Genomic DNA, 16,972 nt, shown 5'->3' on the forward strand with positions numbered 1-16,972 from the left:
CCCTAAACGGGCTTAGTGGGCTGCGGTTCCGGGCAAATTTCGGGCCTTAAATAAATAGGCTAAACGGTCTTTTTATAGGAACCGGATCGGGATCGGGCCCACGAACTCATGGTCCTGGGCTAAGTGGGCCTAATGGCTAAGTAGTGATTTTTTTCAAAAAAATAAATAGAAATTAGAGACAAAAAGATCTTAAAATAATATCTAAGGCAATACCTTGTAACTTTATTATAGAATTGTGACCTATTTTTTTAATTCAAATTTAAAAATAATAATATTATAAAAAGACATTCAAAGCAATGCCTTGTAATTTCATTATAGCAATAAAAAATATGGCAATATCTTTCTTAGTCTTCCTCCTCCTATGGAATGAGCTAAACAAGGTGCTAATACCACCAACTTCATAATTTTTTCACAAATTGCAACAACCTCAATATTTTTTGACTATTTTTTGGAATAAAGTAAGCAATAATAGTAAGTATAGAAGAAAATTAGAGAGAGATTGTGATAGATTGATATTGATTTTGTAAGAAAATGAAAGAATGAGTGGGTATTTATAGTTGAAAATAGGAAAAAATATAATTATAAAAAGTTTGGGATTAAAACTAAGTTAGTGGGGTTAAATGGCTATTTTTTAAATAGCCAACGATTATTTTTTAAACCCCTAACATCTCTTTTTTTCAAAAGCCAAACGACTATTTTTTTTTAAAAATATCCGTTGGCCCCTTTTGGCCCGTCAAGGGACTGGTCCGGTCTCGGTCTCTTGGTGGGCCAAACGGACCCAATCCTAACGGTTCCTAGCACACTTAGTACGCGGGCCCGGGCCGGTTACGAGCCTGGACCGATCCACTTGCCATAGTCCACACAAATGTTTAGGCCAGAATTTAAATTTAATCGAGTTCGAATTATCCGTTCTTGTTTTATTATTTATTTTAACGATTATATCATCTATGAGAGTATTGTTTTTAATTACTACTAGACTAAAATGACTTTTATATATAATTATTTATTATAAGTCTAATTTGGTAACTTAATTTTTTGACAAAAAAAATTCAAAACGTTTATACTCATTTGGTAACTAAATGAGTATTAACTTAACAAAATTAAGTGTAAAAATATACTGATGAGATAAATCAATACACCTAGCTTTCGGTAGTCCAACTTTCGCTTCCTTTTTCGTCGAGCAGAATCGCCGGAGATGAGCATTTCGACCGGAAAAGTCGCCGGAGAGGATTTATTCGCCAAGGCAACTGCAGCTGCCGATGAGCTTTACAGCTTTCGCGACAACTATTTCCCCTTAAGTCCGGAGGAGAGAGTCTCCAAATTGCAAATCCAATCTGATCTCGCTCTTCAAATCCTCGATACTATCCCTATAGGTAACTAACTAACTGGCTAATTGTATTGTTTGAGCTACTTTTCGGTGAATTATTACCAAATGCGTTGAACTTATTGTGATTTGTGGTTAAATTTGTGCAGAAAAGAGGAAATTGCCACTTCAACGTGCAACTTATGAGTATTTAAGAGGCAAAGTACTTGATGTAGTTCCAGTATATAAGAAAGAAGCAGAGGATCATTTGTCCAAAGCAGTGAGTAAATAAGATAAATTTAGAATGTTAATTTGATGCCCTAATATGCTCTGCCATTTAGGCTCCTAGGGTTTTGGTTTAGTGGTAAGAGTGCGACTTGTGATGCTGTGTGGGTTAGTCCATTTCGTTCTGGCTAGCGCTCATCTCCAGCTCTGTTTCCAACCTTTCATTTAATATATCATTCCCGCGCACGTCACATGTTCGAACCCTGCCACATCCAAAAGCCCGTATGGGTAGAGGGGTGGACTCGTTATTCACCGAGTTTTAAACCATGTGCCAGTGGCCCTCGGGGATTTTTCGGCTATGAAAAACTTGAAATATATAGTATATGTGCTAAAATGCAAGAGATTTGGAGATGTAACAATGGCAGAAGTTGAGAGAGAGAGTCGGCTGAAGAAGAAATGAATCACTGTTTTTTTTATTGAAGATGATAGTCGGTACATTTATACACGTAAGCTATCCAACTAACTTTAAATTAAGCAACTAACTATTGGACAACTCACTAACAGCTGTCACCTAACAGAAAAGACACGTGACTAATTAATAAATGCGCTATTCTATATCCCTCAAGCTGGAGGGTGTAGAATGTTAAGCACTCCAAGCTTGTCAAGTAGATGCACATGTTGAGCAGTTCCTAAGCCTTTGGTTAGCAAATCAGCCTGCTGCTCCTTTGTGTTCACATGTACTACTTGAACTACCCCTTCTTTGATCTTGTCTCTAATGAAATGACAATCGATTTCTATGTGTTTTGTCCGTTCATGTAGTATGGGATTTGCTGCAATCTGAATAGCAGACTTACTATCACTAACGATTGTCACTGGTTGTGTAATCTTCACACCCAACTCTTTAAACAAACCAAGTAACCATATGATCTCAGCAGTTGCAGCAGCCATGCTTCTGTACTCAGCTTCAGCTGAGCTTTTTGACACAATTTGTTGTGTTCTTTGATTTCCAAGACACCAAGGAACTTCCAAACTTTATCACATAACCAGTAACTGACCTTCTTGTGTTGGGACATGCTGCCCAGTCTGAATCACACCAGCATGTTAACTACCCTGTGTGATTAGAAACCATTAAGATTCCCTGTCCTGGTGCACCCTTACAACTCTAACTGCAGCATCCCAATGAGACTTCTTGAGCCTTTGCATGAACTGACTCAAGGTTTGCATAGCATCATTGATGCCAGGTCTTGTAATGGTGACATATAGCATCTTTCCAACTAGCCTTTGATAGGCACTGATGTCCTGCAATAGGGAATCATCCTTGACTCCATTTGCCTGATTATATTCCACTGAAGTGAATTTTGCATTAGCCTCCAAGGGTGTGCAAGCAGGCTTAGCCCCACTTAACCCCATCTCTGAGATGAGTTGCAGTATATATTTCCTCTGGTTCAACAAAATGCCAGCCTTGGATCTTAGTACTTCAATTCCCAGGAAGTACTTAAGTTCTCCTAAGTCCTTGACTTTGAACTTCTGGTGTAGGATATCCTTGGCCTGTTTAATCAGGATTGCACTGCTTCCTGTGATAATAAGATCATCCACATAGACTAGGACAATCACTACCTCTTCTTGGCTCCTCAGAGTAAATATGGAATAGTCATTATTGCTTTGAACAAAGCCTGCACTTAAGAGTGCTTCTGTTAGTTTGATGTTCCACTGTCTTGAGGCTTGTTTAAGCCCATATAAGGACTTCATTAACTTGCAAACTTTCGTGTCACCTTGTTGTCTAAATCCCTCAGTCAATTCCATATGAACTTCCTCATACAAATCACCTTGCAAGAAGGCATTGTATACATCCATTCGGAACAGGTTCCACCCCTTTGAAGCAGCAAGTGCTATGATTAACCTCACAGTGACCATCTTTGCCACTGGAGAGAAAGTGTCATGATAGTCCAATCTTCTCTTTGACTATACCCCTTAGCCACTAGCCTTGCCTTATATCTCTCAATGTCCCTATCTACTTTATACTTAATCTTATATACCCATTTTGAGCCTATTGTATTTTTACCCTCTGGCAAATCAACTATGCACCATGTTTTGTTATCTTCCAAAGGTTTTATCTCCTGCTTCATAGCCTTAATCCATCTACTGTCCTTGACAGCTTCTTTGAAGGACTGTGGCTCAACCTGTTGAGAGAACTTGGCCAAATAACACTGATAACTGGAGGATCTTTTGTCATAAGGCAAATAGTTTGAAATTGGATAATTGCAGGTAGCAGCCTTCTTTGTAGTGATGTAATCTTTCATCCACAGTGGCTCCTTGGTCTGTCTTGAAGATTTCCTGCCTGTGTTTGGTGGTACATTTTCATTTTCTTCTTCAAGTGATTGCTGCATTTCAGGGTGCAACTCATTCTGAGCCTCTGCATCCTGGAATGCTGCATTAGAACCATCAGAACTTGCCCCCTCAAATTCATGTTGTGTATCATCTTCTGCATCTATGTGATCTACACCTGCTGTTGTTTCTGGTAAGTTTGACCCACAAGGAGTACTACTGTAATCTGATATCTTCTTATGTAGAGGAGAAGACATAGACAATTCAGATTCCTTTCTCATATTAGTGCTTCCTTTGGCAAAAGGAAACTCAGATTCCCAGAAAACAACATCTCTGCTAGTAAAGAAGTGTCTAGTTTGTAAATCCAGAAGTATATATCCCTTCTGTTTCAGAGTATCCCATCAAAACTGCTTCCTTGGCTCTCTCAGCAAATTTGTCTCCCTTGGGCAGATTTGTTGCATAACATAGACAACCTATAACCCTTAGATGAAGGAGAGAAGCCTTCCTACAATGTAGTAACTCAAAAGGTACCTTGCCCCCCTAGAATGCTGGATGGTAACCTATTTATCAAATACACTGCAGCCTTCACACACATGCTCCAATACTTCATAGGAATGGACCCCTGAAATTTCAAGGCCCTAGCAGTATCAAGAATATGCCTATGCTTCCTTTCTACTATACCATTCTGTTGAGGAGAATAAGGACAACTATTCTGATGAATTATGCCAAGATTACTCAACAAAGTTGTACGTTGTGAGTTAAAGAATTCAGTCCTATTATGTGATCTCAGTACTTTAATCATGACTCCAAATTGATTTTGAACCATGTTTAGAAACTGTTTTATTGCTACTATCACTTCAGACTTTAATTGCAAAAAATGTACCCATGTGTATCTAGAGTGATCATCCACAATAGTTAGGAAGTAATACTTGTTATCGAATGTAGGAACCTTATAAGGGCCCCAAAGATCCATGTGTACAAGATGAAGCAATCCATCAGCTCTAGAATCACTAAGTGGGAATTTCAACCTAGTCTGTTTTGCTAAGGGGCAAACAAAGCAATTATTCTTTGCTATACTACTAACATAACTATGTAACTCCTTTATATTCTTCATAGTTGACAATGAAGGATGTCCCAGTCTCATGTGCCATAGGCTGCTGGTTCCTCCACATAGTCTATTCATTGCACAAATGGCCTTCAGCTTGTTAGTGAATCTTCCATCTCTAAGCACATATAATCCACCTCTCTCTCTACCAATCCCCTTCACCCTGCCATTGCAGAGGTCCTGAAATACATATAAATCAGGAAAGAAGTTGACATTGCAAGACAATGCTCTTGTGAGCTTTGAGACTGATAATAGGTTAAACCTAAAATCAGGTACATAAAGGACATTTTTCACAGTTTCTTTATCCAACAAACATTGCACTACCAGTATGTGTGATATCAGCCCTTCCCCCTATAGGTAGATGTACTCTATCATTGTTAGACTTGTCTGTAGCTCTAGTGTTAGTTAACAGCTCTAATTTAGAAGCAATATGATGAGTTGCTCCTGAGTCAACAATCCACTCCTCTTCTTTCTGGTTGGAATTAGACATCAAGCAAGTAACATTACCTGCCATGTTAGCCTGGTGGTCACCAGAATCTTTGTTTAGTAAATTCAGAATTTGATTGTACTGTGCATCAGTGAAGTAGTATCCCCTGTTCTCAGCTGTTGTCTGTCCATGTCCATCTACTTGAGAGCATGATCCAACATCTGCTTGATTCACAGCTGCAAGGGGTTCTCTCCTCCAATTATCTGGCCTTCCTCCAGCATGATTTTGATTCCCATTACCAGTATTTCTCCAGTTGTGTTCCCTGTACCCTTCTTCTTCTTTGGAACAAAATCTGATGGATAGCCAATGATTTTGTAACAATTCTCCTTGGTGTGACCCTTCATCCGGCCGTGCTCACATTGCAGAAATTGCTTTTTGCCTCGAAATCCTTGTCCCCTGCCTGTTGCTTGCATAGCCAAAGAAAGATCACCTCTGTCAGTCACAACATTAGCACCCACGCTCTGCTGACTTTCATCCTGTACAATCATTGCATAGGCCTGATTTAGCGTAGGTGCAGTTGTCTTCATGAGAATTTGTCTTCTCACCTGATCAGGACTCATTCAATCCGCTGAGGAATTGCATAACTCGTTGTTGATGTAGTTGTTCCATATTTTCCTTAGACTTAGGGCATCCACAATTAGAGAAAGGGAATAACACATCATACTCATGCCAAAGTTCCTTTAATTTTGTGAAATAGACTGAAACTGAGCTAGTTCCCTGTGAGAGAGTGCAATTTCACGATGCAATTGAAAAATTCTTACTCGATTGACCTTATCGAATCTCTCCCGTAGATCCTCCCAAACGGGATGAGCATCTGATGCATACACAATGCCACCAAGAAGCTCCTCACACACATTGTTCATGATCCATGACAAAACAATAGCATTACAGGTCTCCCATTGCTCATGTAAATCAGCTGTCTTGTAGGATTCCTTTTTGCATGTGCCGGTCACAAACCCTAGCTTCCTCGTCCCCAAAAGTGCAATCCTCATCGACCTACTCCATAACCCATAATTTTCCGACCCAGTGAGCTTTACCGGAATCGATACAGAGCTCGGAGTGTCTGAAGGACCCAAAAACAGGGGATGTGTGTGGTCAATTGTGTTCTCTCCCATTATCGTGTCAATAGTAGTAATTGATCAAACGAAATTGAGAGATCTAGGCCAGCAACCAGTTTGAGAGTGTCACAACGTGAGATTCCAGTATCTCCCGCTCTGATACCATGCTAAAATGCAAGAGATTTGGAGGTGTAACAATGGCAGAAGTTGAGAGAGAGAGAGTCGGCTGAAGAAGAAATGAATCACTGTTTTTTTTATTGAAGATGATAGTCGGTACATTTATACACCTAAGCTATCCAACTAACTATTGGACAGCTCACTATGAGCTGTCACCTAACAGAAAAGACACGTGACAAATTAATACATGTGCTATTCTATATCACAATAATATGCTTTGCCAGTTAGCTTGTAGCATTCTTATTTGAGATGTTTTTGATTTGTTGCCTTTTAGGTTAAGTTGAATCCGTCTCTTGTTGATGCTTGGCTGTGCCTAGGTAACTGCATTTGGAAGAAAGGAGATTTAAATGCAGCAAAAAACTGCTTTACATTTGCCCTTAGCAAGGTCATTTATGCTGCTATTGCTTTGGTTATAATGATTTCAATAGTAAAGTCTTTTATAAAAGGTCTACATTTTTTGATAGATATCTTCAATTTGTTATGTTTTCAGGGTCCAAGTAAGAATATTCTATGTCAACTATCAATGCTCGAAAGAAAACTGGCTCAAGGTGAATATTGATATATGCTATGTTCTTTTTTTGTGCCTAATGAGCATCATACGTACATATATATGCCAGTACTGAATAATAGATAGGAGGAAATGTAACCATATTAAGGCTTTCTTTAACTGAGTGATCCAATCTAATGAAGTTGGGTACAACCATGAAAAACTTTAAACTGAATGACCTACATTGCATTATTTAGCCTTAAACAAATGGTAGACTAGAATTCTCCCTTTCCAAAGATGGTGACATGTCATTGTACTAGGAACATTAAACTCAAAGTAGAAAACTAGAAACTCAAGCTAGTGTTGTCGGACTCGTGTAATTTGCCGGGAAACCCACAAATATCACTCACCTGATGACTATAGAATTGAGGCATCCAAGATAATGACGATGTCTTTCAAGCCTTAAATTTGAGTCCTCTATTTGCACTTTATGGGGTTGTTTTATGGAGGCAAATGGAAACTTGTAAAATTAATTTGTTGACAAAGTCAAATTGAGAGTAGGTGATGTCAGAAATGTCAGTTTGTGGTTTTATAAGTGGCTGGATAATGGAAAATCTAAACAGAAATTTCCAGTTTATTCAATATACTGGTCAGTAAAGACATTACTTTGCAGAATGCTATAATGGAGCTGGTTGAAATGTTGAATCTAGAAAAACTTTAATGATTGGGAGATCTTATTTTCAATGTAGCTTATTATATAAAACCCTGTGCGTTCTTCCTTGTATCCTAGATGTTCGTGAATGGCTGTCACAGTAATAGTGAAATCAAGTGCCTCTTCATTTAATTGAGGGATGTCTGAAAGAATGATCACAAACAAGGTTTCCCCTTTCATTACAATGTAAACATTTTCTCTAATTTCAAATGTTATTTGAGTATTTAAAACTCACCAAACAATTGTTTAGACGTTTACAAATCTTAAATCGCCTGTTATGAAAGGGAAGGAAACTATATGGAAACTATGCCTGTTTTTAACTGTTAGTTCACTCCTTTATTTTCCCCCTTTAGACAAGTAGCTCTACTGATGATTTGCAGCCATTGCAAAAAGTTTGGTTCTGAAGGACCAGAAGGGAAACTTATGTTGTCCTTTCTGATGCATCTTATTCAAGACAAAGATGCTTACTGATTTGTTCATGGCAACATGGATTGGTCAGATACACTGTGTGCAAAGGGAAAGTATTGTGTTCTGGTACAAGTAACAGTCTACTTCATGAATCCTACCTTTTAGAGTATTATCTTAATTTTGAAGAATGTATATTTAAGTTTTCTTTTCTCTATTTAAATTATTCGCTTATGAAGAAAAGTTCACATCTCTCCTGACATTCTTTTTCCTGAGAGGCTGATTCTACTCTGCTCTTCTGATTTTATGTTTACTTTGCAGATGCTGAAAATCCAGAAGAAGTTGTTGATGAAAGTATTAAACATGCCAGGGAAGCGATCACTTTGGATGTCAAGGATGGATATTCTTGGTGTAAGATTGCGGATGGACTCTAGTTAAAGGAGACACTTCCTCAATTACTTAGCTCTGACATCCCTTGATATGTTGTTATGAACATTCTTTACTTAATCTCTATTTGCTTCTTTATTATCCTTTTACCTAGTACTTGTCAATGAAATTGAGTCGATGTTTGTCTTTATCTAAAGCATGCTTTAATTTAGAAGTAAAAGATAATTTCTGTAAGCACTCAATGATCAAGGCATAGCAACTAAATAAATTTAGTACTTGTACTTTTTTTTTTTTTTTTTTTTTTTTTTTTAGTGCATGCTACGCTTCACTTTTCACCTGTGCTGCTAAGTTCTGCTATACTCATATCCATCTATCTCCTGATAGATGGACCATAACCCACACTTTATGCATCCAAATTCAAATTTCTTCAATGAGTTCTTGTCTTCCTTTTCTTTTTTGACTAGTATAGCTCCCATCTTTTTTGACAGATAACCTAGGAAATGCATTTCTCACTTCTTTTTTTGTGACTGGAGCATGGGATCACAATAAGCTTCTACAGTCATTAAAAGCGTACCAGAATGCTGTAAGTATGCATTTGTCAATTTGACTTCTGTATAAAGCTTCTCTTAAAATGCGTCTTTTGGAGTCTGCACCTGCCCTCTTATCATCTTTCTCATGACCTTCAGATTTATCAGCAGTGTGTTGATTCTTCTAAGCCTGTTATGTTCCATGTTTTCTTTATAAACTCGGAACCTCTTCTAATTCTGGGACCCTTTTCAGGAAAGAGATGAAAAAATGAAGTCAAACCCTGATCTGTATTACAACTGCGCCACTGTAAGGCTTATAACCAATCCTCCCTTCAGATTTATTCCGTGATATAATAATTTAGTATGGGAGCTTTTGAAGCAGTTGAGCTAAACTTCGTAAAGTTGCAAAATAGTCTTTTGTGTCTAGTTTCTTTTTGGTGTACCTATGAGGTTCCTTTTTCTATTGGATGAATTAGTGTCCTTCGTTGAGAACCATATCTTGGTGGAGGTTCTCCCTTTTTGGTATACAGCTTGTATACGGGGTTCTCCCCTTCTTTTAATGAAATTATTTACCTTACCAAAAAACTTAGTATGAGATTCTTTGAGAACATCTCAGAAACATTATAGCAAAAATGGCCTTTCTTGACTCACTTGTTTTCTGTTAGAAGTTTGGTTGTGGTTGCCACTGATTGCCTCATGTTTATAATTATATTGCTATTATCATTACTATAACTGGTTCACCAAGAAAAGGAAAACTAAAGAATAAGAAAATTAGATGGGGAAAGTGTCCCTTGATGAGATTGTACAAGTTGAGAAACCTGTATCACTTGGTCAGCTTCAGTCTGCAGAAAATAAGGGATATAATTTCATCTCTCTTTTCTAGATTTTTCTTCATTTTTAATTCTGCTTCTTCCACCTATCAGAAGTACCCCCTTGATTCATTCTAATGGTGGCATCAATGCCTCTCTATGACCATGGTTCTATTTGCATTTGAGATTTATCAGTAGAATGTATACTGAACTGGTTAGGAGAAAAGGAGAAAAAAAGAAAGAAAAGAAAGGGCGTATATTGAATCTCAAAATCCAAGGAATGAAATGTTCATTTGGGAGAAGTGTGCGGGAAACTTTACAATAAAGACAGAAGTTGGTTGATGCAGGAACTTCATGAGCAAAGAGAATTGTCGATTTACAGAACACACTAGAGCTTTGGAGTGAAGAATAGTAAAAGTTATCTGATGAGCAAAAGTGAATGTGATTTCACCTCATTAATCCCTTCTTTTTTTCCTTCTTGAAATCCTATCATCTTTTTCACTGTAGGAATCATGTCGGCATCTTAAAGAGAGAATATTTTTAAAAATCCCTTTAAATGATTTTCTCAATATACGCAAATATCAATGGGTGTGTAATTGATGTAGTTTCAAGATAATCCATCAGAAAGCATAAGTCTGCAACTTCAAATGCTTACTTTGGTAATTAAAAAAAAGTGTCAAACATTGAACTAGTCCCTTTTCCTACTGAATTGGTGGCTATTAACTCTCTCTTCATGTTTTTTCTTCTTCTCTTTGTGGTTAGAATATGATTTGTTAAGATCTACCACCTATACAAAGCTTTTCCTGTCCGTATACTCATCCTATCTTCTTCTTCTTTTCGCTTGAGCATTGTATGCAAGATATGGAGCCTATCTAAAGAAATTTACCTTTCTTCTTTTTTAAATCTAAAGTCTGCATACACAATGATGTATTAAATGTTGTCTTCATTTGCCTCTCCATATTTTTTACAATAAATGCTTGGATGGATCTTATTTGATTCTTAAAGGTGAACAAATATCTGGAGAATTACGAGAGGGCCCTTACTGGATTTGAAGCTGCTGCATTAATGGATCCTGGTCTTAATGCTGTGGAGGATGCAAGAATGATGGTTCTGCTCCTTGATAAATTAGACTATTTGCTTCGGGTAAGATTAATTTGGTTCTAGATTACTTGAAGCATTTGCAAGTGGTTTTATTTTGGCTAGCATTTAGGAAATCATGGCTGGCAGAATTAGAGTAGAGTCTTAACGAAATTCTTCATTATTTTGATTCAGAAATGCATTGTTCCAGGCATAAAATGTGTCAGAGTCGTAGTTCCTCATCTGATTTTTCTTGTCTGACCTGTGACGTGTGGAGTTTGATACAGAAGGGAATTTGATAAATTTATGCATTTAGACATATCATATGTTCTCGATATGGAACACATGGGTGAGGCTTTTTGCAGCTTATGACACCTGACTTGCTTATTACGAAAACGTCCCTTTTCTGAGGCAATAAAATGTTTGATATGGAAGTCTTTTAGATGCTTCTGACTTCCACTCGACGTCTAACAAAAGTATTCCGGCTAATGGTAGCAAGGGGAGACAAATGTGTCATGTGAAATTTGTATGACAAGAAGGCTCCAAAAGGTTGCCCTTCTTTTCAAACATTGTGGATTCGTTAAATGCTTGGGAGAACTGGGAAACTAGTTGATGCTAGGAAACTGATTATACACAGCTGAGTTATGCAGAAGCAAGAGTTGTTTGAAAGGGAAATTGGCAGTGGGTATTTTTATTTTTTTTAGGTAAGTAGTTTGCAACAACAACAACAACAACATACCCAGTATATTCTCACAGTAGTTCGCAGTGGGTATCTTAATCTAGTGTCAGTGTTGGTTTCAGTATGCTACAGAGGTCAATATAGAAACCTTAATAAGGTTGCACCAAATTCAGTGAAAATTTTCTGCAATTCAAATTATTTTGAGTCTTTTTTAGTTAGATGATTAGGTGAAAGCAGTTCAGGAAAAAGGGAAACTTACTAACAAATAACAGTTAGTTAGAGAAGGCATAAGGCTTGATGATATGCTAGTGTCGAGATGAAGTTTAAGCATTCAGGGTACTACAAGTTGCTAAGTAAAATCAACCGAGAATTGGCCTTATCTTTCTTATGTTTGACCTACTGATCTATCCAGTTTACCCACTTAATGGATTGAGCAAGTCTCCATTTTTACTGATTGTACTGGCAGGTATTCATCAAAAATTAGTTGTTTCTTCTTCATCTCTTGCATGTTTTCAAGCTATTGTAGAACCGTTAAGGTATTACTCTTACAAGAGGAAAAAACAAGTGTACAATTCCGAATCTGTTTGTGTCAAGCACTTCTATTGGTTGTGTAGAACATCTATCATGCATGATGTTTGAAGAATGTCGAATGATTTGGTCCTCTCTCTCAGGGTCAGAGTAAGGCTAAGCGGCTTTCTTCCCTATCATCATCACTTGCTACAGTTGATTGTAAGGATTTTTATTCATCTTCTTAGTTAACAAAAGAGTTCGATAGTTGATCATCCTCATTATGGATGAAGGTCTTAACAGAGGAACTTCTTGCAGTGAGCCCTTCATACAAAAGAGCAACCATGGATCTCCTATCTGAAGGTCTTAATAAAGGATATGCAATCATAGGAAAAGTTCTGTTCTTCGCTAAGAATGAGAGTTTAGCTCCATTGTAAGTTACCTTGATTTCTACTACCTAGAATAGCTCATCTTTTATCACTTTGCTCATTATTTGTTCCCCTTGCAAATGATGGCATTATAAACTGATTTTTGAACTTGTACTTGTATTCCACAGGTACTACGTGCTATCTGATTCCAATCACACGTTTTATGTAATTTCGGTGTATGGTATTCGCAGTGATGCTGTAAGTCATCCTTCTAGAGTTGTTTAATGTCTTTTCATACAGTTCTTTGTTTGTGTTACTCAGTTCATGAGAAAGGGGATCTTGTTTCGTAATTGAAGAAACATAGGCAAGTTAAGCAACCAACATTTTTTGATATTCATGTCCTTTTTTTTTTATTAAGTAATAAATTTCATTAAAACAAAAGGCAAAAGATGGCCATATACAAGAAGCATACCAAAAATAGAAAACCTTACAAAAAGACATGGTTTCTACGAATGCCACCCATTCATCTATATAGAACCCTGTGGGTACACCAAAAAACTATAATCTAAAAGAGGTTAATATTCATGTCCTCGTTTGTGCTTAACAGCAGCGGTAGCAATATGCCTGATAATTAATACTCCCTCCGTTCCAATTTATGTGAACCTATTTGACTGGGCACGGAGTTTAAAGAAAGAGAGAAGACTTTTGAACTTGTGGTGTAAAATGAGTCACATATATTTTGTGTGGCTATAAATCATTGCATAAAGGTAAATTGTTTCCAAATAAGGAAAGAGGCCATTCTTTTTGGTATGGACTAATGAGGAAATAGGTTCACATAAATTGAAACGGAGAGTATAATTTTTTTCTCATTTCACTTTTCCTTCTTGGAAGAAGAATTAGTTGAAGTGTAGGTATCGTACTTCAGAAATACCTTGGTCTCTCTTAACATAGAAGAAGAAAATGTTATATAGCTGGATTAACCATGAGCCTGAACAGTATTTCATTGACCTCCAATAGTATTACTGTAATGTTGAACACCGCCATTTAAGTTTTCATTTTCTGCTTCAGACATCTTCAAGAAGAAATTTTTTGCCCAGGCTTGTTCTTTGCATTAATGTAAAAAGTGAATGTATCATTCAAGATCTGATTTTGATCCACACTTCAGTCTGACCCTAGATTCGATAAAGTGAATACATTCATTAAGTGTTTCTTACTTCAAGATTGTGAATTTATCGCCTCCTCTATCCTGCATTGACTCAAAATAAACAGATTAAATTAATCAAAATATAACACGTAGAGCCCATAATAGATTAATTTTTGAGAGGGAGAATTGGTCAATTTGGAACTAACCATGACTATTCTATTTTACCTGAACTTAAGGAAGTAACTAGACACTTTTGGGTTGCTTTGATCCTTTCCCCCAAGCTTCCCTTAAATTATCACTTAATTCAATTATAATTTACTCCTACTGACAGATTAAAGAAGGAGATCAGGTCACCTTAATGGAGCCTTTCTACCGTTTTGTAGATTTTTCTTGGAAAGGAAAGGTAATTATTTATGTTATTATGCAGTAATTGCAGTTTAGTCTATTTATTTTGGAAATGTCAGAAGTTCTTCTCTATCAAAAGCTTCTTGGTCCTGGCCATCCGTTGGTTGCGGCCAATATTCTGGCTTTGTCCATTGACAGTTTAATGGTTCGATCTGGTTTTATTCATAATCGCATCTGCAAGTCATATCCTGTGGGTTTTAGCGGTATCTTCCCTAGTAGAGTGGTGTCTTTTTATAAAAAAGAACTTTCTCAATGGAACTAAAAAAGAAGAGTTTGAGCTCTTTTTTTCCGAAATTTACTTTTAGCCACCTGTGGCGGCTATGTGCATGTGTTCCAAGAGGTATATATTTTGGTAATGGTTATACTTATACTAGAGAGGAAATCCTTGAAACTCGACCTCCCCTTACTCCACACAGCTGGTTTGATATACAATGCACGTGCCAAAATCAGGTGTCTGTTCCACTTTAAAACATGTATGTTGTTTTCTGTTTTTTTCTTTCTGTGAACACCTCCGGACACCCCTTTATAATCATTAAAAGATGGTACTAGCCTGCGAAAATCATTGCATTTATCATGAATTTCACTTTATCTACAGAATAAGCAAACTCATTTTGTAGACTTTGACCATGGCCCAGGTAAAATTGCCGTGTTTGTTATATGGTGATAAAATGCCATCTGTTTTTTCTAGTAGGTTTGGTACTCTTGTTTACTGTTCATGTTGAATTCAAAATCCTACTTACCCACTGAACTCTAGCCAGGCATCCACACTATTCCAAACCCAGTTCAACACACACCTGACCCGCTTGCTCCCTGTTCTCACCCTCTGCTGCTATGGCTAGATCGTGGAAATTTGTAGCATAGGATACAGTTAAAAGCAAAAAATTCTGATCCAGCAGTGGATAACATTAATTCTAATCACCTCTTCCAATTGCCAGAAGTAGATAGAAAAAATGAAAGCAAGAAAGGATTACTGAGTTCGTTGTCTTTCTTTGAGCTCCTAGTATAGTGATCCTTCTCCAACTAGGGTATAATATTGCCAACATTTCCACCAATTACAAGTGAGAAAACCCATAGGAACGTCATTCTGTCTTTATGAATATCTTTATAGAAGCTGTCTTTAAATAGAGGGAATGTGAACCATGTAATTTAGCAATTTTTGAAGTTGAACAACAATGAACTAGTTTCTTACGGATTCTGGAATGAAGATTGCCACTTTTGGCATGTGAATGGTATTGCACAAGATGGTTTAGGCTGGAATAATTTTATGGCGTATGTACTAACCAGTTGCCTTTTACATGTGTTTTCACAATAGTTTGTTCAAATTCTCATCCTCAACAAGTTAATTTTGAATACAGCGGTACCAATTCAAATCAGTACGAGTGGATTTTGTGGAACAAGTTCTTGTAAATGGAAAATGTTTGTTTCCTCATCATGCAGCTCGTACATCAATCTATGCGCAACTCAAGGCATGAAGAATCGATAAATACTGATCTTGGCAATTTTCTTGTAAATTTTGGCAATTTTTTGCTGTGAATTGATTTTCATGTAAATACTGATCTAGGCAAAATAGCTGGTTAAAGTTCAAGGAGTGCTTGTTAAATTGCCCGTCAAGCAAAATGGACTGGGCTTTTTGGTCTTCCATGTATCTCTTTCTTCTTCATCTCAAAACTTATACACTTTCTCAGGTGTTGAAAATTGATATGCGAGAAGCTCTTTTGCTTTCTTATTTTAGTCTAATGTCAACTAACCAATTCGTTTCCTTAAGCATGATTTTGGGATGATATGTTTTCTAAGTAGATTATTGACTTCTTAAGCAAATGCATCATCTAATAGCATCAACAGCCATCTGATTTGCTCATCCTAAGCTTGAAGCGGACTTGATCTGATGATGTAAGTTGATTGACTGTACAAAGTTGAAAAGGGTTGGATTCACGGAGAAGGAATTTCCCGTGTGTTAGTATAACTTATCTTTCGAACACTAGTTCATCACTTGAACTGGAAGAAGAAAAAAAAAAAAAAACTACTTTTGATATTCGTTTCGGGTTCATAAGAATATTATGCACGGTCACATAAGACATGAATTAATGATTATGTCCATTTTTTCGTGGACCGGACTTCGATTGGCCTATAAATTAGTGGAACCATCGGATACTACCTTGTGAGCAATACTCATCGTGACTAGCGTCCTTGTTTGGCATCTCGGGGGTCATAAGAGTACTATGCACGATGACATGGAACCTACCTATGTTATGCATGGCTAATTGGATCCTATCGGTGCTCAAAAAGTTGATGGACATGAATTAACCTGATCCATCGGAAATGACTTGTGATTAATCTCGCCATGCTTCGCCATGACTAACATCTATTTTTAGCATTTTGGGATCATGAAACATGATTTAATGATTATGTTCATGTTTTTATGTATACAACAACAACAATCCATTATAATCCCACTAGTGGGGTCTGGGGAGGGTAGTATGTACGCAGACCTTACCCCTACCCTAGGGTAGAGAGGCTGTTTCCGATAGACCCTCGGCTCCCTCCCTCCAAGAACTCCCCACCTTGCGCTCTTGGGGTGACTCGAACTCACAACCTCTTGGTTGGAAGTGGAGGGTGCTCACCACTAGAGCAACCCACTCTTATCTCATTTTTTTATGTATGATGATGATTATACATGATGATTTTCTTGAATTTGGTGACGGGCTCCGATTGGCCTTAAAATTGGTGGATCCAACTAATACGGTCTTGTGAGTAATACTCATCATGACTATTGTCGTTTTTTGGT

General features: G+C 37.3%; 1 protein-coding gene across 2 annotated transcripts; it reads left to right on the plus strand.

The window, feature by feature from the left end:
- Positions 1-1,105: 1,105 nt before the first annotated feature.
- LOC104095239 (uncharacterized) lies at positions 1,106-15,949 on the plus strand. 2 transcript variants are annotated; one of them, XM_009601320.4, is made up of 13 exons: positions 1,107-1,373; positions 1,474-1,583; positions 6,955-7,065; positions 7,171-7,228; positions 8,606-8,695; positions 9,160-9,254; positions 9,452-9,505; positions 11,013-11,150; positions 12,435-12,492; positions 12,589-12,703; positions 12,827-12,896; positions 14,114-14,185; positions 15,543-15,949. In XM_009601320.4, exons 1-13 carry the CDS (start codon positions 1,196-1,198, stop codon positions 15,657-15,659), a joined length of 1,266 nt encoding a protein of 421 aa, XP_009599615.1. In that variant the 5' UTR covers positions 1,107-1,195; the 3' UTR covers positions 15,660-15,949. The 2 variants fall into 2 exon arrangements, with proteins under 2 accessions (XP_009599616.1, XP_009599615.1); XM_009601321.4 differs by lacking the exon at positions 9,452-9,505 and having other exon boundaries at positions 1,106-1,373.
- The last annotated feature ends 1,023 nt before the right edge of the window (positions 15,950-16,972 follow it).

Source organism: Nicotiana tomentosiformis, chromosome 10, assembly GCF_000390325.3.
Source record: "Nicotiana tomentosiformis chromosome 10, ASM39032v3, whole genome shotgun sequence".
In the NCBI taxonomy this organism is placed as follows: Eukaryota; Viridiplantae; Streptophyta; class Magnoliopsida; order Solanales; family Solanaceae; genus Nicotiana; species Nicotiana tomentosiformis.

Bases quoted from the DNA above. Each gene is read 5' to 3' on its own strand.
- LOC104095239 (XM_009601320.4), top strand. From the start codon at position 1,196: ATGAGCATTTCGACCGGAAAAGTCGCCGGAGAGGATTTATTCGCCAAG. The intron at 9,255-9,451 runs GTAAGTATGCAT...GACCCTTTTCAG, and splicing joins TAAAAGCGTACCAGAATGCT to GAAAGAGATGAAAAAATGAA. The intron at 12,897-14,113 runs GTAAGTCATCCT...TCCTACTGACAG, and splicing joins ATGGTATTCGCAGTGATGCT to ATTAAAGAAGGAGATCAGGT.